General features: G+C 38.8%; 1 protein-coding gene across 1 annotated transcript in view; it reads right to left on the reverse strand.

Moving 5' to 3' along the window:
• Positions 1–13,327, reverse strand: part of BAZ1A (bromodomain adjacent to zinc finger domain 1A) — a 91,777-nt gene extending 78,450 nt beyond the window's left edge. Inside the window, exons 1-2 of the mRNA XM_034648629.1 lie at positions 12,963–13,327; positions 12,606–12,776 (exon numbers count right to left, since the gene is read on the reverse strand). Coding sequence (XP_034504520.1) covers positions 12,606–12,718 — 113 coding nt within the window. The 5' untranslated portion in view covers positions 12,719–12,776; positions 12,963–13,327. The remainder of the gene's footprint in view (positions 1–12,605; positions 12,777–12,962) is intronic.
• Positions 13,328–22,830: the final 9,503 nt, after the last annotated feature.

Raw genomic sequence — 22,830 nt, forward strand, 5'->3', positions numbered from 1 at the left:
ACGAGGGACAATTTAAGCACTTAACTATGAACTTTAAAAAGCTCTAACATAATAGTGGAAAACTGGCAAATCTAAGCATCTAACGATGAGAATGATACAATGAAAAATCATAGTCATTAAACAGTATAAGGAGAGTTCTTAAATAACATGCTCACAGGAAAAAAAAAACTTTCTAGTNGATCCCATAACGCCGGGATCACGCCCTGAGCCGAAGGCAGACGCCCAACCGCTGTGCCACCCAGGCGCCCCCCTTCCTATATTTTTGAAAGTAAAAGGTTACCAAAACAATATATATAATATGGTCCCACTTGAAAGAAAGAAAAAGAAAGGAAGGCTGGAAAAGAAAGACAGCCTAAGAAGCATAAAAGATTTCTACAATGTTATACAAAAATCAAGGCAATAGCTACAGAGTAGGGATGGGCCTGGTGGAGCATTTTACCGCGTGCTCCTCTGAACGGTTAGAATTTCTTACCATGAGCATTTATTTCTTTTCAAAAATTCTATCTAGTCACTTTTAAAATGCAAGAGATCCATAACATGGAAAGATTTCTAAGGTATGTTAAATAGAAAAAAACTCAAATCACCAAATAACACAATCCCATATTCATTAATTAGAATAACAAAAATGTGTACTTATACAAATACTATAAATAGATGTTCCCTAAGGAGAAAGGGAAGGACTGCCAAGGAAGGAAAAGTAAAATTTGTTATTCTGAATATGTCTATATTGCTTGAATTTGTATAATGAACATTTACTTGTATTATTTTTACAATCAACAAATTTTAGAAAATGTTAGACATAGAAAAAAGGGTAATAATGGTTGCCTCTAAGTGGTAAGATATGCGTAAATGTCTTTCCTTCCTCTATACTTTGGTGTACTTTAACACAGTTTCATTTGTATATTTGTCTGTAGAACGAACAACAACAAAATGAAATCTGTGGAAATCTATGGAAATAAAGAGAAACTAATCCTATCCTAACATAAATGAGATCTAAAGAGGTAGATGCATATGCCAAGTTACATGAGTCTAATTCAGTACCAAGAAGATCCTTTGAAGTAAGTACCTTTTAGTAGAGGAGATAATGGATGTATATCATTAAAATTAAAATTACAAAGTAATTAAAAGATAGGCAGATATCCTTTGGGAGTTGAGAGAAAGGGAAGGAGGAGAGACAGGCAGAAATGTTCAAGAAATACCAGAACAGTTTTTTGGAGGAAGTGGTGTTAAGAGTTAGGTTCTAGGGGCGCCTGGGTGGCACAGCGGTTAAGCGTCTGCCTTCAGCTCAGGGCGTGATCCCGGTGTTACGGGATCGAGCCCCACGTCAGGCTCCTCTGCTGGGAGCCTGCTTCTTCCTCTCCCACTCCCCCTGCTTGTGTTCCCTCTCTCGCTGGCTGTCTCTATCTCTGTCGAATAAATAAATAAAATCTTTNTCTTTAAAAAAAAAAACAAAAAAACAACTTCCTGTCTCCAAATCCTATGCTACGCTCTCTGAATCAATATTTTTAGAGGTAGAGGGGGGATACCAAATTTTGATACCAAAATTCAAGAAAAGTAATCCTCAGGGGCGCCTGGGTGGCACAGTGGTTAAGCGTCTGCCTTCGGCTCAGGGCGTGATCCTGGCGTTGTGGGATCGAGCCCCACATCAGGCTCCTCTGCTATGAGCCTGCTTCTTCCTCTACCACTCCCCCTGCTTGTGTTCCCTCTCTTGCTGGCTGTCTCTATCTCTGTTGAATAAATAAATAAAATCTTAAAAAAAAAAAAAAAGAGTTACGTTCTAAAGGAAAAGTAGGGTTGAAGAAAGAAATGCCAGAGAGAGAAAAGATGAATGTAATACGGTTCTCATAAGCAAGAAAATCTATGTCAGATAAACAATTGATTAGTTAAGAGATCGATAACAGATACACCCAATAGGTGGTTATCAATGGTGCAGAATAAAATGAATGAATGGATGGATCTTGAAAGAGATCTTAAATTTTACTGCCTGAAACTGCAGTTCACTTAGAAAGCTTTGTAAGTTTTAAACTTTTTGTTATTGGAACAAACATATCTGTAGACTTAGCTTAACAAGCCAACACATAATCAGCACATGATATATGTGAGGTATACTTCTAATAGTTTAAACTATATTTAATATTGTTTAAGAAAAATATATTTCAAATTTATATATCTTACATTAACTAGTCTTTAAGCCAGTGCTAACAGAAACAGAATGCCAGCCACACATATAATTTTAAATTTTCTAGTGGCCACATTAAAAAAGTTTTAAAGAGAAACACTAATTTTATATATTAATTACTTTTACATATTTTATTTAACCCAGTACATCCATAAATGTTTTATTTCAACATGTGATCAATTTTAATTTTTTCTTTAAAGATTTATTTATTTGACAGAGACAGCCAGAGAGAGAGGGAACACAAGCAGGGGGAGTGAGAGAGGAAGAAGCAGGCTCCTAGCAGAGGAGCCTGATGTGGGGCTCGATCCCATAATGCCAGGATCACGCCCTGAGCCGAAGGCAGACGCTTAACCGCTGTGCCACCCAGGCGCCCCTCAACATGTGATCAATTTTAAATTCAATATGTAAATATTTTACTTTTTTTTGGGTACTAAGTATTCAAATTCCAGTATGTATTTTACCTTTATTGCCCTTATCCTAAATCTGTATTAGTCACATTTTGAGTTCTTAATAACCCCCAGGGCCAAGTAAGGGCTCCTGTGTTGGACAACACAGCTCTAACCATAGTTATTTGGTATTTGGTAGCCTAGGGTATTTTGTGCCATGTCAGGGAGACAGACTTTATACTGAGCTGCAATAAACACTAGATGTGTTGACATTCTTCAAAATACCCAAGAGCAATGGCACAAGTGCCACACACAAACCTCCATTAAACATCTGTTACTACGCAGAAAAATAGGATAGTCAGTAACCATTGTTGTACATGTGGCTCTCCTTCCACACCCAGGTTTCTACCTTCTCTTGCCAAGTGTTTGTACTGTTTGTTTCCCTTGTGTCAAGCTACTCTGCAAAGTTGTTATATTATAGCCCTGCTGTGTACAAAGATCTACCCTCAGGAGGAGGGAGACAGGGACACTACCACCGACACTACCACCGTGGCCTGTGGCCATTTTAAAGCAAGCAAGCAAGCAAGCAAAAAAAAAAAAAAAAAAAAACCCAAAGATTNGATTATTTCTCCTGATTCATTACCTCCTACCAGCATGGCACCATCTGTAACATTTTATACCTTCACTTTCTCATACTACTGTAATTCTGCTCTTCATCCATTTGCCACACACATTAGAACATGCAGGATTCTGTTAGTAATAATGAACTCTGGGAGTTAGGTAACAGTGCCTCCTCAATTTCTATAAGAATATAAGATCATGAAAAATTTACAAGCAGCACATTTTACTACTGTGAACAAAATTTTTAAAAAACAAAATACTGTTTTATATGAATATGTTTTGGCTAATACAGATTATGTGCTCAAATTATTACTACATTCCTTTAACTATCTTCTTTACCAGAAATGAATATACTACTGGCCTGGAGGCCAAATCTAGCCTTCCACCTGTTTTTGTAGTTTTATTGGACACACCACACCCACACCTGTAGGTATCGTCTGTGACTGCTTTCTCACTTGTCCTGTGGAGTTGAGCAGGTGCAGTAGACACTATTGCCTACAAAGTCTAAAATTTGATTTTATCTGGCCCTTTAAGAAAAATTTGATGACTTCTGCTCTTTATCATTATTTCTTAAGGAAAAAATTGCTTCTGAGTTACCAGCTCAACAGCCGGCAAGAACACACCTTTAATTAATATACAGTCAACCAACACTCTGGTGAACAAACGAAGGAACAAAGGGCAAAATACTGTTAATTTACAGGGTTACCTGGAAAACTAAATATCTAGTAGAATAAGATTAAGAATGACATGACATACAGAATGGCTAAAATTAACAACACAGGAAACAAGAGGTGTTGGCAAGGATGCAGAGAAAGGGGAACCCTCTTGCATTATTGGTGGGAAAGCAAACTGGTGCAGCCACTCTGGAGAACAGTATGCAGGTTCCTCAAAAAGCTGCCGTATGATCCAGCAATTGCACTACTACGTATTTACCCAAAGGATACAAAAATACAGATTCGAAGGGATACATAACTGATATTTATAGCAGCCTTATCAATAACAGCCAAATCATGGAAAGAATCCAAATGTCCATCAATTGATGAATGGATAAAGAAGATATGGTACGTGTACACACACACACACACACACACACACACACACACACACACAGAGGAATATTGCTCAGCCATAAAAAGGAATGAAATCTTGCCATTTGCAACATGGATGGAACCAGAAAATACTATGCTAAGCAAAATAAGTCAGAGAAAGACAAATACCACTATTTCACTCGTATGTGGAATTTAAGAAACAAAATAAATGAACATGGGGGAAGAAAGAGACAAGAAAACCATAAAACTCTTTAACTATAGAGAACAAACTGAGAGGTTGCTGGAAGGGAGGTGGGCAGGGGGGTGGGTTTATATGGGTGATGGGTATTAAGGAGGGCACTTGTGCCGAGCGCTGGGTGTTGCATCTAAGTGATGAATCATTAAACTCTACACTTGAAACTAACATTAATGTTAGCTATCTGGAGTTTCAATAAAAACTTGGAACTAAAAAAACCAAACCAAGCCAAAACAAATAAAAAGAATGAAGTGACATAAAAACCAGAAGCTAATTACAATTTAGAAAAGATAAATGCAAAGTGTACTCTCCTTAAGGGCCAAAGCTTTATCAACTAAACTTATAAGACAAGATAAGAAAGACCCAGCACAATACTGCAGAAAAGATCTAAAGGATATAAAAGCAAACAGAGTCCTCTGTCCATAAAATCAATATTTTATTTATATTTATATTTTTTATATATTTTATATTTTATACTAAATAGTGTAACTAGAAATGCAGCCACAGGTTAAAAACTAACATAATTTTTTTTTGAAGATTTTATTTATTTATTTGACAGAGAGAGAGACAGCCAGCAAGAGAGAGAACACAAGCGGGGGAGTGGGAGAGGAAGAAGCAGGCTCCTAGCAGAGGAGCCTGATATGGGGCTCCATCCCAGAACACTGGAATCATGCCCTGAGCCAAAGGCAGACGCTTAACGACTGCGCCACCCAGGTGCTCCAAAAAACTAACATAATTTCTGACTTTAACAACATATAATACTAAGAGATGGGAAAATATAGTTTATAAACTTAGAAAAGTAGGGGCGCCTGGGTGGCACAGCAGTTAAGCATCTGCCTTCGGCTCAAGGGCGTGATCCCGGCGTTATGGGATCAAGCCCCACATCAGGCTCCTCCGCTATGAGCCTGCTTCTTCCTCTCTCACTCGCTCTGCTTGTGTTCCCTCTCTCACTGGCTGTCTCTATCTCTGTCAAATAAATAAATAAAATCTTTAAAAAAAAAAAAACTTAGAAAAGTAGTTAACTGCTACAAGACAGCATAGATTGTTCTAATAATTTCCTCCCTGAGAGGATTACAAAGCAGGAGATTAGGAGATTTTGGGTACCGCTGACTTAACATGCCTTATGTTATTTAGAGAATAATCAGCTAGATTAAAATTACATTTATTACATTTATTCATAAATGGTCAGAAGGAAAGTTAGATTAACTAAAAATATATAATGTTTAGTTTTAAAAACGATTTAATGACATATTACTTTGCACTTTACTTAGTGCTGCCTCAGATTTAGATAATGACATATAAGGCAGGCTCCTAAAATCTGCAGATGACACTAAGGTGGGGGATAGCAATAAAGGTTTTTTTTTTAAATCTAGAGACTAAAGCCCTAAATAGAGATCAAAAAAAGTAAAACATTATAGTAGCTTAACAAAAGTCCTAGCTTAACAATAATGAATACGAAAAAGGCAAATTTTAAGTGAAATTGCAAATTCAAACTTCTATGCCTTTCTGTAGTTTCCTCAGCTTAAAAAGTATTTAGAGCATTCTCTGATTAGAATGTCCTTTTTCTCCATTCTGGGTCTTGGTAGCTCCATCTTTCAGGACCCAACTCAGATGTTCTTTCCTTATTCGAGGGCTTCCTCAACTCCCCAGCAGTTATCAGCTCCATTTTCTATGGTACCTTTACACAGGCTTCATAGCACACGTGATTTATGCCATTGTGTTACACATTCATTTCTCAGTAGAGGGACAGATTATCTCAGTCTCTCCAGACTCTCCAAAGCATCGTGTCAAGAGAAATAAACAAACATATTCTCCATTGGCAGCCCACATTTATTTTTATGTGTATCTGAACAGAGAAAGTACACATGTGAAGGAGAGGAAAGTGTCTAAATCTCAGCTTACCACTTGTAGAACGTGCCTTTGGGTAAATTACACCTCACCGAACCCGGTTCCCCTCTATAAAATGGGGATATCTTCCATGAACAGTTTAATATGAAAATGAAACAAGGTAGTAATAGTGTATACCCAGCATACTGTGTGTAGCACATCAATTCTAACTGTTCAGGTACCCTATTTGCAAAGAGATCCTAGAAAAATACATAGAATAACCAGTGTGGTACAGGAACAATGTCAGAGGAACTCATGAAAGACCTGAGCATCTCTGAAGAAAAAGTCTGACATTGGGAAGAAGGGAAGCAAGAGGGATTAATTGCAGCGAGACTGCCAGTGAACTCCCAAAATCCAATCAGGATGACCCAAGCATAAAATCCTACCAGCTGCTAAGTGGTAGACTATCTCCACAGAGAATCGAAGGTATGCAGCCTCCTTAGAAATACGACTGATACTTGTTTCTCACAAGAGATAGAGTTTCTATTTTACCACCTCTTTAATCTGGGCTAGCCCTGAGATTGGCTTTGACCAACATAATACAGAAATGACACTGAGAGACTTCTGCTCTCACCCTCTTGGAACCCTGAGACCAGCCGCTGAAGTAGTTCATGTTAGTCTTCTGAGGACGAAAAACCATGTGGTAAGAAAAGTCACCTCAGGATTAATTTATCACATTGTATACTTTAAATATTTTACAAATCTATTGGTAAATTATACTTCAGTAAAGCTTGGAAAAAATAACAGGTACACATAAAGAATGAAAAGCCACCCCAGCTGAGGTCCCTGACATATGACTGAGGCTACCTCTTATTCTATCCAGCCTCAGCCTAGCCTTCAGCTGACTATTGCTACATGAGCGAGCACACAGGCCAGGAAAAACCACACTGGCAATCTGCAGAATGGTGAGCAAATAAAATGGATGATCATTTTGAGCCATTAAGTTTTAGGATGGCTTGTTACACAACAACTGATAACACCTATTCTGTCTGAAGAAAGCATGTATTAACACAAAACATGGTAGCCTAAGTGGATAAAAAGTAAAGGAAAAGCATTTACGAATCTCTGCTATACCATCTAAGAAAAAAAAGACTCATAGACCCAAATATCAGGACCATGTAGCAGACTGATTCCTGAAGAGGAGCTGAAAACCTAATTTGAAGACATTAGCTATGAAGATTATCCAATTTTCCTTAAAAATTCCATGCTCACCAAACGGCCTTCAGATAATAATTAGATTTCATACATACCGAATTATCAGTATAAGAACTGGTCTGTGTGAAAGACATTTTCCCCCACTGTAAACTGATGGCATTCTAGTTTGTGTATTTAATATCTAGAGCTTAATCACTGGTCATATAGTAAAGAAGTCAAATGTCTGGGCAGACAACAGAGTGGTGCTTACCCAAAGATCGAGGCAGAGAGCTTGAATTTGAAGCAGTGTCCCCTATGTTCTTGGTGCACATTTCTGAAAGCTTCATGAAATATCAGGAAAAATTCTCCATAATATGTACCATGTGGGTAGTAAATTAAGAACATAAACTCTAGAGTCTTAGGTATGTGAGTAGTCTAGTGTCACCAACTGGTAGATAAGTGGTTTTTGACATTGATCCCAGACTTACACTCTTTACCCCAAATCCAGTTTCCTTATCTGTAAAAGAGGGCTATTGAAAGGACTGAATTAACAAATGAGGAGCTAATGAACCATGAAAATCAGGTTAAACACCTTTCACTAGAAAGCCAGGTTGAAACATAAGACGGCCTATAAGTAATTAAGAGGTTCCTACATTTTGTATGAAAAGTGTAACTCACTCAAAGATGGTAAACACATTCCAATTCCAAGGGTCTAAATGGCTAAAAAAATAAGTTATTTTATTTAGGAAATTAAGTCATTTGGTAATACAACAAATCACCTTCCTTATCCCACAACTCTAGAATTCCCAGTATTCAGACCTGTTTTTTAACAATCCAGTCCTAAATAAATAAATAAATAAATAAAAAGAAAACTGTCAGCTAACCAAATTACAGAATAGATTTTATCTTTTCTAAGAGATCAAAGTACATGCTTTATTCTTCTCTTTGCTTATGAGCTTAGTTGCTGTTTTTTTTTTTTTTTTTGTGGTTTTGGAGGTGGAGGGGGAATAAAATCTTTTTTAAAGTACAGATGACACACAACATTAAGTTAGTTTCAGGTGTACAACTTAGTGATTTAACAAATTAAACATTATGCTATATTCACTGTAAGCATAGCTACCATCTGTCCCGTAACACTATTACAACAACACTGACTATACAGTTCAGGGGCTTTTTGTGAGCTTAGTACTTTTTTTTTTTAAACACTTTTTTTTTCTAGATTCCACATATAAGAGAGATCATTGGTATTTTTCCTTTCTCTGTCTGACTTACTTCATTTAGCATAATGACGGTCAATCCATGCTGTTCCAAATGGCAAGATTTCATTTTTTTTTATGGCTGAGTAATATTCCTTTGTATATATACCACAATTTCTTTATCCATTCATCCACTGATGAACACTTAGGGTGCTTCCATATCTTGGCTATTGTACGTAATGCTGCGATGAACATGGGAGGGCATATATATTTTCAAATTAGTGGCTTTTGCAATTCGGATAAACACCCAGAAACAGAGTTGTTGGATCATTTGGTAGTTCTCTTTTTTTTAAGTTTTTAAGTTTCCGTACTGTCTTCCAGAATGGCTGCACCAGTTTACATTTCCACCAACAGTGCAGAAGAGTTCGCTTTTCTCCACATCCAAGGCAGCAACTGTTAGGCTAGTTTGTTTTTGAAAACAGCCGTTCTAACAGGTGTAAGGAGGGATCTCACTGGGGTTCTGATTTGCATTTCCCTGATGATTAAGGATGTATAGAGTCTTCTTATGCACTTGTTAGCCATCTATAGGTCTCCTTTAGAAAAATATCTATTCAGATCTTCTGTCCATGTTTTAGTCAGATTGGTTTTTTTTTTTTTTTTTTTGCTATTGAGTTGTATGAGTTCTTTATAATTTGAATATTCGCCCCTATTGGATATATAATTTGCATATATTTTCTCCCAAGTCAGTAGGTCACCTTTTTATTTTGATGTTTTCCTTTGCTCTGCAGAAGCTTTTTAGTTTCATATAGTCCCACTTGTTTACATTTGTTCACGTTGCTTTTGCTTTTGGTGTTGGATTAAAAAAATCATCACCAAGAACTATGTCAAGGAGCTTACCGCTTAGGAGTTTTATGGTCTCAGGACTTACGTTCAAGTCCTTAATTCATTTTGAGTTTATTTTTGTGTATAACACAAATACAGGGGTCCAGTTTATTCTTTTATACTTTAGCGTATGCATTTGCCTACAGTTAATGTGCTATTTTTAACGAGTCTTCTTTACTTATGGAAAGCAGGTCAAACAAGAGTTAGTAATTAAAGAGCATGTAGTTCAAACAAACAGAAAAAGGAGTTTGTATGTCTAATCGCTAAGGATCCATCCTGGTCACAGTCCCTTTTTCAAAAAATTCAGGGTCTAGAAAAAGAGAAAATTTGAGACAACAATTGTATTGCATTACCATGCAATAATAGCCCATCTTACACTAGATAAAATGGAGAGATGATCATTGCTGCCTAGGACAAAGGAGAAAGTGTTAGGCTATTATATCAAGTAAGATAAAGACAGACAACTACTTAACAATTGAAAGGTCACTGGCAACTTCTACTAACCAGAGTCCGAGGGAAAAGTTACTTTGCATTGTGTTGCAAAGGGAACAAGGCAAGGAGATGTAGAAAATCTCTTTGAGATTGATTAAGGTAGAAAAGGTTATATTGGAGAAATCAAAACCTGAGCAAATAAGTGAGCACAGTGGTCTTCGCACCAGTACAAAAGACAAATATTCATATAAGGCATTTAAAGGATAATTTTCAAAAAAATTCACACAAACCAACTGGTGATTTAATGAGTGAGTGCAAACAGGTTTCCTTCTCCAGACCGGGCAAAGGGTCACATTATCATAATACTAAGGATCACCATATACCATACACCATGAATGCAATTTTGGAAAGATCTCTCTGTAATCATCTAAGAGAGAGGAAGTAATCCAAAATTTAACACAATTAAATGTCAGTCTTCTTCTATTTTTGCCAATTCAAAATCATAAAAATTAATACCTAAGAACACTAGTAGCTCTGCTTTGTTCAGGGTAAATATCTTTGCTCCCAAACCAACTGCCTTTCCTGAACTGCTTGTAAATTCCAAAAACCCAAATACTTCATCACAGAGAGAACAACAAAAACCAAATAACCAGCTATTTTTAAAAAATTTGTTAATGTTGTAAGACTACAAAGGACACAGTTCCTTAATATTAGTGGAAGGTAGTAGGTTTGGAATATCAAAAATCTCTTCCTTTATTTTGGCATTTCAGATATTTCAGATTTCTCCAGACTATAGCAAATCATCAAGAACCAAATTATATAAAAAGTTTAATTCAAAAAGGATACAGCCATATTCATATTCCCTTCTAAAGTGAGAAAAGTTTCTTAAAAAGATTGCTTATATCAAAGGGGAAAAGTTTGAAACTCAAGCCTGTTTTCTATTTTGTTGGCGTTCTTAAATATAAATTGGGAATTATTACCAAGTATTTTAACTTAAACTTAAAAAAAAAAGACATCATCCTTGTCAAGTTACCTAATCCAAATTCACTTAAGTAGTTAAAAGAGTGAACTCTATTTGAGTAACAAAACAAGTCTGTGCAGGAACAGAGTTAAGATGTGCACTCCTATTTAAAAGTACAGTCGGCTGAAAAACTTCTCCAGATGTAACACGTTTATGTGTAACTCTTTCTGTGGAGCTGAAGAAAAAGAAGCCTTACTTTAAAAGCTCAAAGGAACCGACTTTTCTAACCTCACTGCTCATTTCTCGGACAGGTGCAGACTTTGCCTAAAGCCCTCTCTCGATCAAGCACCCCACTCAGAAAAGGTGCGTGCTACACACAACTTATTTCGTTGCTGTAACATTTGGTTTCTAAGCCACAAAGGGATTCCTTCTGAGCGGAGAGGATAAAGCGCAAGAAAAAGGGAGGATCAGACTGTTTCACTGATCGACCAATTCAGGTTCTCACTTGGAGATCCTGTTTAAACACACGTCTCTAAAACACCCCAGTGTTTGGTGTCACAGGACAAGGGGATCTCTTGGGATAAACCAGGCGAGGTACTGAAAATTTAGTAGCTGAAACTACACACGCAGCAGCTCCGGGTTCTTATCAAAACAATAGCGAGTGGCACATGTCAGGCAGCCCCATGCGCAGGGGATAAAAAGAGGAGACTGGCTGAGGCTGGAGTTGAACTTGTCTTAACCCCCTCCCCCATCAGCCACCGCCGCCCTTGGGGCTCCGCGAAAGTGATAACTAAGGGCGCCCAGTGCCCCGCTCTCTCCCCCTTCTCTCCACCCTCCTCCCCCGCCCCGCCCGCGCCCGAACCCGACTTCTTCCTCACCAAGGTCTCCCGGAGGCGGAGACGCTGAGTTCTCCGGGGCCGGGAGTTAGTCACCAAGAAGAGGTGGTGACAGAGCACTCAGCTCGCGTCGCACACTCCGAGGCCTAGCCGCACCGGACCAGAGACCGCCGGTGGAGGCTCTCGGGTCCCGGGCCCCCCTGCCCCCCGGCCAGCCGAGGAGCCCCCTCCTTCCCTGAGTCTCAACTCCGCTCCCTCCCTTCCTCCCTCCTCTCCCCTCCCTTAGGCAGCTCCAACGTCAGGCTCCACTGTCGACCGAGGAGACGAGCCGTGCCCGGCCGTTTCCTGCTCCCGGGGGCGGGGATTCCCTCTCCGGGCCGGGGGACGGCGGCCCCGTGCCGCTGACCCGAGCGGGGATCCCCTCGGCCGCCGGGAGGGGATCCCGGAACTGGCCCCGGAGTGCGCGTGTGGCCGAGGCGGGGAGGGGCGAGGCGGGGAGTTTCCGCTGTGCGGCGGCCGGGCGGCAGCCGCGGCTAGAAGCGGTCCCCACGGCCGGCCGAGGACCCTAGCTTCCTCGGGCCCCGGCCCGCTCTCCCCACGCGCGCCACGGCCGGTCGCGCCGCCCGGGGACCCCGCGCAGTCACCGGGTCGGGCTCGGGGGACAGAGAAACGCGGGCCCGCGGCAAGCCGTCACTTTCAAGTCGCCCCGCCAGAAGCCCAAGGCGAGGAAAAGGAGAGAGACAAAAGGACGCTGGGGAGGGAGTCCCCACACTCCCTCGCACCCCCCGCGCCCGGCCCAGCCCTTACTCGTAGTGGCGGAAGATCTCGTTGGTGACTTTACAGTAGAAAACTTCCTCGTCCGGCCGCAGGTCCGCGGGCGGCTTCTGTCTCACAAACGGCTTTCGGTGTAGCAGCGGCATCTCCTGTCCGCCCGCGGGCTCACCCGGACCCTTGGCCGCCCGCGTCGGCCCCGCTTCCCTACCAGCCCGCCGCCGCCGCCGCCGCCTCGGGCTCGCAACGTGCTTGGCGCGCAGCCGGCCGGCCCGACGCCGCGAGGAGCTCGCTGCGGGCGGACCCCGGCGCCGCTCCGCTTTGTTCCCCCGCTCGCCTACGCTTCCCTGCCGGCGCCGGCCGGCTTCCGAGCGACCTCACGGAGCCCCTCACCTGCGAGCACGCCGACTGCCACTTCTCCGCCTTTTCAACTACAAAGGCAGCGAGGGGAGTCTCTGTCCTCCCTGGGGGTCGCTTCTCGCCGGCCCCGCCGCGCCGCCGGCCGCCGCTTCTCCCGCTGCCACAGCCTGGCTCCGCGCGGGGGATCGCGTCCCACCGCCACTTCCCCGCCTCTCGGAGCTCCTGGGAAGTTTCTGATCTACTTTCGGCTCAGAAGGAGGAAGAGCTGTTGGGAGGAGCTTTTCACTTCTCGCTTCTACCTTTTTATTGGCTACTCGATGACTTTTACAGCCTGTCACTGATACAGGAAGAGACGGCGGAGAGCCTGGGAGAGCTACATTATTAATTAATGGAGCAACCCCTTGTGTAGAATCAGAAGCATCCTCCATGTTTGAGATTATCAGCCAAGAGATCTAGGGAAGGCGCTGGGGTTTCGTAAACACATGGCTAACAAAGTAAAGCCTTCATCTTCAAGTCTGGCACCATCCCTTGGTTTCACGGTGGGAAAAGGATTCCAATTAAGATTTAACTTTTATTTTAAAAGTGGGAAGAGAAGTGAGGAATAAAAAATAGAAAGTTTGATATTTTCCTCAACATTAGAATTTTCATGTCTAAAAAAATATTTTGCTTGTGTAAACATCCTTCTTGAGAAGAAAATACCTTTCTTGACAGCAGTTCTCGTTAACATTTAAAGAGGGTAACTCAAAGACTTAGCAGAGGAAAAGACCAAAAAAGTATGTTAGAAAATGTCATCGTGCCAATAGGACCCCCACATATTTAAAACTAACCTTTAAAAAGTAGTATTTGTTATACAACGCTGAAAATGTTTTGCAAAGTATCAATATTCAATTCAATCACAGAATTTTAAAGGTTATGGATTTACTAGTGAACTTTCCCCTAAAGCAACTTTACCATATCCTCAATTTCCATTTGTGAAACTAATTTTAATGCACATAATACATGTGACTTTTGAATTAAAAGGAATTTTTGAAACTACAGATAATTCCAAATGTTTGCCAGCTTTGTCTTAAATGGTCTTTTTTTGCTACTGCCCTTGACATTTGCTTATTTGGGGATTCACATGTAAGAATGAGTCTATAAGACAGTAAGTTTGAAGAACAGTCCTTCAACGAAGGAGAGAAGTACCAATATTGTGAAATGATCACAGTTATAGAAACAATGTAGGATCATCTTTTTATCTTCAAATTAAGTATATGCGTACATTGGAGCAGAAGATGTAAGGAATCTATTCCAATTGCAAGAGTTACAATTTTTAAGCTTCATTCAAGATACTTTTGTGGCAGCTAGCAAAATAAAATTTTGTGGAAGACACAATATACTTTGAGTATTTAAAAAATCGTTAATAAAAGTAATGCACCTTACTGTACGAATAGAGAAGTCACAAAGGCTTGGAAATGTTCTCAGTACTAACTATATTCTTTAGTCTGGATAAACTCTTCAAAAAATTATGCACCCATTTAAACTGGCCTTGTACTTGAGTGACAATTTAGAATTCCCTACCTAGAAGGTATTTAATTTTCAAGGTGAAAAATTTAGAACCCATAAAGGTAATCTCAAAAGGGATCATGGAGGATGGATAAATTTACAAGGGCTAATGAAGCATCACTCTCACAATTCAAAATCCCAACTTAAGTATTAAGCTAAAAACAGAGGACATTTTCTCTGAATATGTAATATTTGTATTTCTTAGAGCTCACTATTTTTTAAGTTTTTATTTAAATTCCACTTAACATACAGTGTAATATTGCTTTCAGTTGTACAATACAGTGATTCAATACTTCCATACATCACCTGGAGTCTTAGAGCTCACTANAGTGATTCAATACTTCCATACATCACCTGGAGTCTTAGAGCTCACTATTTGATAAGGTGTTAAAATTGTGTTAAAATCATGATCAAAACTGTTGATTTTATTTTTACTAAATACAAAATTTTTTTTAAAGATTTTATTTATTTATTTGACAGAGGTAGAGACAGCCAGCGAGAGAGGGAACACAAGCAGGGGGAGTGGGAGAGGAAGAAGCAGGCTCATAGCAGAGGAGCCTGATGTGGGGCTCGATCCCAGACCTCCAGGATCACGCCCTGAGCTGAAGGCAGACGCTTAACCGCTGTGCCACCCAGGCGCCCCTAAATACAAATTTTTAAACAATTGGATTCTTTTTAGTACTAACTTCAAATTGAAATTTTATTCTACTTTATCAGAATACTATTTCCCTACTACCATATGCACATTTCAATACTATCATACTATCATAATTCAATTCTCTGAGTTACATACATAGGATTTATTTTAATGATTTGTGATATTTAATAATGTTATATAGTTGTTCATTGTTAATTCACAATAATGTAAGTTTAGTAAATTAAAATTAACACGTTAGTTTAGTTTTGATGTATTTATACTTCTTGATCAAATTGATAGCCTTTCTAAGTTACCTCAAAATAATACTTCTTTTAAAGTTATCCTACACATTTATTACTGAAAGCTTGCCTAATGTATTTATTTCAATATTTTGATACCATGATTACTTCTTTATTATTACTTCTAGGCTTTTGAGAATGAAAAGCTCATTGCTATTTCAGGAAGTAGTTAAGGATACTGTCATGAAATAAGAGTTTGTGTAAGGAGAAAATTGGAAATATTGTAACTAAACTGAAAATTAAAGTATTACATAAAAAAAGAGAAAACAATGAAATTAAAATCATTTAATTCTTTAACAATTTAACTTAATTAAACATTTATCAGGCTTTTCTTATGTGCTAAGACACTACTAGCTTATGGGATACACTATAAATGTATCCTGGCCTTAAAAATTATACAATCTGGGGCACCTGGATGGCTTTGTCAAGTGTCGGACTCTTGGTTTTGGCTCAGGTCATGATCTCCGGGTCGTGGGATCGAGCCTGCATCGGGGCTCTGGGCTCAGCGTGGAGTCGGCTTGGGATTCTTTGCCTCTCCCTCTCCTGGCCACCCCCCGCCCCCTGCTCACGCTTTCTCACTCTCTCATTCTCTCTCACATAAACCAAGTAAAATCTTTTTTAAAAAAGTACAATCTTACAGGAAAGAGATGATATAAAGACAACAAAAACAAGAATTGTGTGAGTACTAACGATCATGAGTAATATAATGCAAAAAGAGAAGTAGAAAAGATTAGAAGAAAATATAGAAGGAGGACCCATGATCTGTCCCAAATGAAGTCATCCACAGGGCATGATTTGAAAGGCAACAGAAAGCCTGTGTTCCAGCATTTCCTCACAGGTCTCAGGATGCAGCCCCCCACCCTCCATTAGTCACCCCTCTGGGTGAAGACATCAAATGCCCCCGCTTAAATGTAAAATGTAAATATGCTAGTTAGGCAGGACATACATTAGCCTAATATCATCAAGGCATAGTTTAATATTTGAAAAAGCATACTGCCTTATGTATGTAAAACAAGACAAATCTATGAAATATGTATTTTAAAGGTTGAGCTAGAATACTTTTCCTATCTTATATTGACTGATTAAGAAAGGCTTTACTTAGGTGGCTTGGTGACACAGTAATTATTTAGAGCTGAAAGAAACGTTTGGGAACTCTCAATTCTTGCATTTTGCAGCTGAGGAATCTTAAGCTCCGGAACTAAAATCTAGGCCCTTGACTCTTTGTCCAGTCTCTTTAGACCATACTGCTTTCCCCCTTGGATTTGATAATATCTAATTTTCTTGTATACCCATCTCGCACTGTATCTGTAAGTGAGCTAAAATACCATTCCAAATCCTTCCCAAACTGCTCATATGTATAAAGGGATAAGCTGTATTACTCATGATCAGAGATAATAATTTATTTTTGAGAATTATCCAGGGATTTATCTTTGAGAATGGGCATAATGAGAATTCTAAATGTGAAGAGCCAACGAGTCCTGTCTCCCTGCTTCGTTTAAAACATCCAACAAATATAAACGTTTTATATCCCTTTCCCCTAAGGAGCAGTGCTTAAGTATAGCTGCCCTGAGCTCTTCTGAGAAACAGGTCTTAGAAGTATATGCAAAGAATATCTTTAACTTTGTAACTCCTTAATATCTGTATCTGACATCAGTCTCAACTCTTCATGTTCTCTTTTTAATGTCTTCCTCACTATGTATTGTTCTTTAGGAGCAATGAACATGTTTTCCTTAATATCTGAAACCGTTGACCTAGTGTTAGGATAATGGTTCTAAATCTTAGCTGCCCACTGAGATTACCAGAGGGGTTTTTGAAAAATACTAATGCCTGAGGCATACATCAGACCAGTTAAAACAATATCTGGGCTAGGGACCCAGGCACTGGGACTTGAAAACTATGCTTAGAGGCGATCGGATTGTTGAAGTTAAAGTGGTAACGTTGGCAAATTTGGGATGCGTTTTTTTATTCAACCTTCGTGATCAAAGTCATGAATTATGGGATGGTATTGGCAGTTGAAAGAATAGTGTGTGGCCATCATCATTATCACAATAGTTTACATTTAATGAATGATTCTAGCTTGTGAAGCATTGGGCTAAATAAGGGCTTTAAATGAGTCATCTCACGATTCTCACAACAAACTAAGTACTATTTATCATTTTCATTTTACAGATGAAGCTGTTGAGGCTCAGAGAGGTTAATTAAGTAGCATACTCAAGATCATACAGCGCAGAAGCAGAAAACCCCGAATTATCAACTCCAAAGTCCACGCTCCTTACTACTGTTCTATATTTCATGGGACTGATTTGGTAATCTAGCTCAGATATAAATTGAAGCAGGGAACTTGATCCTATGCACTAAACAATTCAGAACTTATAATGATTAAGAATGTATGTTAATCATAAAAGTACTAAAGGAAAAAAAAAGTACTAGAGGAGTCCATGGAGAATTTTAAAAATTATCTCAGAGTGGGGAAAGCCTAAGTATAACAAAAAGCCCATCTATAAAAATAATTCTCTAAAATAAAAATGAAAAATTTTTACATGATAAAAGGTACCACAAAGTTGAAAGACAATTATCAAACTGGGGAAAGATTACCTATTTCCAACTCAGTGGCAAAGGGCTTATTTCCCTAATATATAAGTAATTTCCTATTGCCTTATTGTATAACAACCCAAGAGAAACCGAAAAGGAAATACAAATGGTTTAAAATATATAAAAAGATTCCCAACCTCACTCATCATAAGAGAAATGCAATTAAAACAACACTGAGATGACATATTTCATCCTTTGGATTTGCAAAGATCACCGTCATTTGTTGGTAAGTGTATCGGGAAACAGGTGCAACCTCTCTGAAGGGCAAATTGACAATATTTATTCAAAATTACAAATACATCTCTAGGAATGTATTACATTACAAGTAAATACTTGTAAGTACCTTACAAGTTCAATCTCTAGGAAGATATCCAAAAATATATTTGAATATAAGACTATTTGCCTTAAGAATAGACTAATATTAAAATTAAATATTTTAAAATTAATGGAAATGCCCATAATTAAATAAATGATATGTCCATGTAAGAAAGAATGAGGAAGTTGAGGGGGAAAAAAGATAACTTGTAGAAAAATGTGTATGGGGAGTTTAATATGTATATGCATTTGCTTGATACATAAAATACATCCGGAAGGATATATAGAAAAATAACACACTGATGCCCTCTGGGAGAAGATTTGCTAGGGGACAGGAATAGAAGGGAGACTTCTCGCAGTAGAAAGACGAATAAAAATGTGTAAGATACAGAGATTAGATGGTAAAGAGGCAGGTCAGGACAGATAGCTAATGTAATAAAGTCTTTCACTCACAATTGGAAATAAGTTTAGAACTGCAAATAAGAAGTACAAATGTCTATGTTAAATATTTTACAGTGTTTAACAGGGCCTACTATAGTGCCTTTCCCATGACAGGAGTTCAACACACTTTTTTTGGATGAATGAATGGTTAGAGGGATATATAAAATACAAATTTAATTTGATTACAGTGAAAGAAATAGAGTCAGATGGATGGCTGCTTTCATCTTAATGTGGAGATAGAATTTAGATTATATGTTACCAAAAACAGTCTCTCTAGATTGTTTATGTTAATAATTAGTTATATACCAATTTACAGACCAAATCATACTGTATTCAAATAGTTTATTATTGTTTTTAAAAAGACATATAAGGAACAAGTAGAAGTTTTTAAAATGTGAAATAGAGGGCTCTTTTTCTTATTTTTACCAACTGCAATACTAATTCTTAAGTTTGAGTTTATCTGTAAACTAGCCATCAGATAAAAGTTGCACTAATATTTATCATTTCATTTACTGACTAATTTCTGTTAATACTGGAGTATAAAATACTGGAATATATTTTGTTTCTCTTTTACCTTTTCTTTAGTGTTCAGGCTATAACCTACTCTCAGATATCATTTTAAGTATAGCCATACAATTTAAAAAAATATTTTTTTAAATCTTTTAAAAATGTATATACTACAATGCCCAGAATACAGCAGGCCCTCAAAATATAATAGTATTTAATATATTCTATTAATATATATAGGATATAATAGTATAATAGTAATAGTATATAATAGCAGATAATATACTATACATTTTTCTAGCTATTTCTTATAATATTTAAATAATTAATATTTATAATAATCAATTTGTAATATTTGTAATTAGAACCTTAACCATGTTTTTTAGGACCATATCTTTTTTTAACCAATTACCTTATGTGATTGAAGCATGGTATTAGCCTTGTAAATACTGCAAGTTTGACACCAATCACTAACACCATATTCCATGTATCTATAGACTGCTTAGCAATTGTGGATGAGGAAAGAGGATTAAGACCTAAAATTCAGAATCCAATTCTGAATAGTTCGCTAAATCCAAATCTAACAATTCCTGCTGAAGCATGTTCTAATGCTACAGTGCCTATAAACGAACACATTTAGGGTTTTCTTCCTTTTATTTCTGTTGCCATCATAATACCTCAGATCCAGGAGACGGGTTACTTCCTTATTTTCTCTAGTCTAAATGTTTAGGTCAAAACACCCATCTCTTATTTCCTTAGCACAACTGGAAATTCACTCTAAGCTACCACCAAACTGTTCTCAATAACTTCTTAGCATCTAGACACTGCATACCTGACATCTAGAAACCAGTTTATCTACCAGAGCAAGCATTTTGCCTATTTCAAGAATAAAATACAAATACTAAACATCCTTCTTTTCCCATTTCAAATTTCCCTATTAAAATAAAGACCTCACTCTCAGTTACAGTGTTGTAGACAGAATAAAAGCCCCCAAAGAAGCCCACAGCGTATTTCTCGGAAACTGTGAATGTGTTATCTTACAAGGGAGAAGAAATTCGCAGCTGTGATTAAGGTTAAGGACCTTGAGATGGGGAGGTATGTCCGGATTATCTAGGTGGGTCCAATCAAATCACTTGAGTCCTTAAAACTGAAGAAATTTTCATGAGTGGGGCCAAAGACAGATGATGGAAGTGAAGAAAGGTTAGAGAGATGTTGCTGGTTTGGAATAGAAAAAAGGAGGCCACAAACCAAGGAACTCTGTGGTCTCTAGAAGTGGGAAGAGGGAAGGGAACAGATTCTCCCCTAGAAGCTTCCAGAAAGGAACCTAGCACACCAACACCTGTGTTTTTGCCCAGTGAGACCTGTGTTGGACTTTTGACCTATTGCTAAGTTTCTGGTAATTTGTTAGAGCAGCAATAGAAAATGGATACATCCACTTTTCAGTCTGGAAATACTCTTAATCCTCAGCTGATTTTCATGGCAATAGTGACTGACACCTTTGAACTTTAATGAATGATTTAGCTCTTTCAAGGTGAGGTTATTAGCAACTCCTTAAGTTTTCTGAAATGATTCATCCAGTTCTACCCCTTCAAGTTGCAAAAATTCATGTCATCATTTCATAATGCCTCATTACCTTAACCATATACAGCCATAACATACATACAGTCACGAGTTATGTATATAGCAAGAGAATGATTATAAATGGACAAAGACTTTTTTTCCTCATTAGACTGGATCTCTCCAGATCTCCTTGGGAATCTCGCTCAATCACCTTCCCTCTATCTAATATCAAGCTCTGCACTACTGAGATCTCTACCCTTAGGCTAGTGCAAGTCTCTTCCCTTGGGGGGAAATTTTTTTTTTTTAAGATTTTATTTATTTATTTGACAGAGACAGCCAGCGAGAGAAGGAACACAAGCAGAGAGAGTAGGAGAGGAAGAAGCAGACTCCCAGTGGAAGAGCCTGATGTGGGGCCCGATCCCAGAACACTGGGATCACGCCCTGAGCCAAAGGCAGACTCTTAACGACTGCGCCACCCAGGCGCCCCTGGGGGGGAATTTTTAAATTCACCTCTCTTTATCTTCAGCATTGTTTCTCTTTGCTTAACCAACATTTAAAAAGGAAGCTTATGTTCCTCATTTCTATTTCTTTATTTCTCAACCCTCCGTAGTCGCCCTCTGAACCCCTAAAGCTGCTCTTGATTCTGACACCCTAATTGCCAAATCCAATGGACTCTCCCCAGGGAAGAATCCACTTATTCACCCTGTTCCTTGACATCCTCTCCGACCTTGGTCTCTGTGACACACTCCCCCTTGTTCCCCTCCAACCCCTCTAACTTCCCTGAGTCTCCCTGGCATCACCTCTTCCTCCTCAATCTATTTCCTAAACCATGATTTATCTCTTCGTTCTTGCATACATGTTCCTCTCTCATCACTCCTCAGGGAAGCCTCTTCCAAATGAGTATCTCCTCCTGGCTACAGAAACTGCTCCTTTCTCTTTGCAATTATGACGTCCTCCAGGGTCTTCTTGTTTCCTTAGGGACTCTACCATAGCTCTTGAAGGTTTTTGCGATGAGGAATGACTCATCAAATTGACCTTTTATAAAAATTAATCTGGGTGGGATATGTAGGACTGAGGGATTGAGTAGGCCTGGAGGCAGGGAAACCAGCTGAGAAGGCATAAAAGTACCAGAATGGAATGATAACAGCCTGAATTATTGCCCTGGCAATGGAAAGGAAGAAAAGCCAGGAGAAATATTTCGGTGGAAGGATTTAAGGCCAGTACTTGATGACACATTAAGCAAGGAGAGGAAAAGTCAGAGATGACTCAGAAATTTCAGGTCTGGGAGACTAGAAAGGTAACAACCTCATTAACAGAAATGGGGTAACCGGGTATAGAAATAGGTTTGGGAGGAAGGTGAAGCATTTAATTTTAGGTATGGAAGGTTGAGAGATGCCCCATAGGGGGAAGACTGGGCTCTGTAACCAAAAGAGAAATGGAGATTGAGGCTACAGATCAAGGAACAGTTTCCAGAAACAGGATAACAAAGGCTACTAAAGTTGATGGATACAGTAATCCCCCCCCTTATCCACAGTTTTGCTTTCCACGGTTTCTGTTACCCACAGTGAACCGTGGTCCAAAAGCAGATGATCATTCTGATGTGTCATCAGAGGTTGAGTAGTCGCCTAATGCTCATTCACCTCACCTCACCTCATCTCATCAGGTAAGCGCTTTATCATCTCACATCATCACAAGATGGGTGAGTACAGTATAACAAGATATTCTGAGGGAGAGAGACCATATGCACATAACTTTTATTATAGTGTATTGTCATAATTATTCTATATTATTATGGCTTATTGCTGTTAATCTCTTACTGTGCCTAATTTATGAATTAAACTTTACCACAGGTATGTATGTATAGTAAAAAACATGGTATATATAGANAAAAAATTTTTTTCCTTCCCTTTGATTTCCCCAGAGCTTCCTATGACCTTATTACTCTTTTTTGTGTGCTAAGTAATATAAACTCTACAACTATGTGTAGTCTTGATAGTGGCTTAAA

Source organism: Ailuropoda melanoleuca, chromosome 20 (genome assembly GCF_002007445.2).
Source record: "Ailuropoda melanoleuca isolate Jingjing chromosome 20, ASM200744v2, whole genome shotgun sequence".
Lineage (NCBI taxonomy): Eukaryota > Metazoa > Chordata > Mammalia > Carnivora > Ursidae > Ailuropoda > Ailuropoda melanoleuca.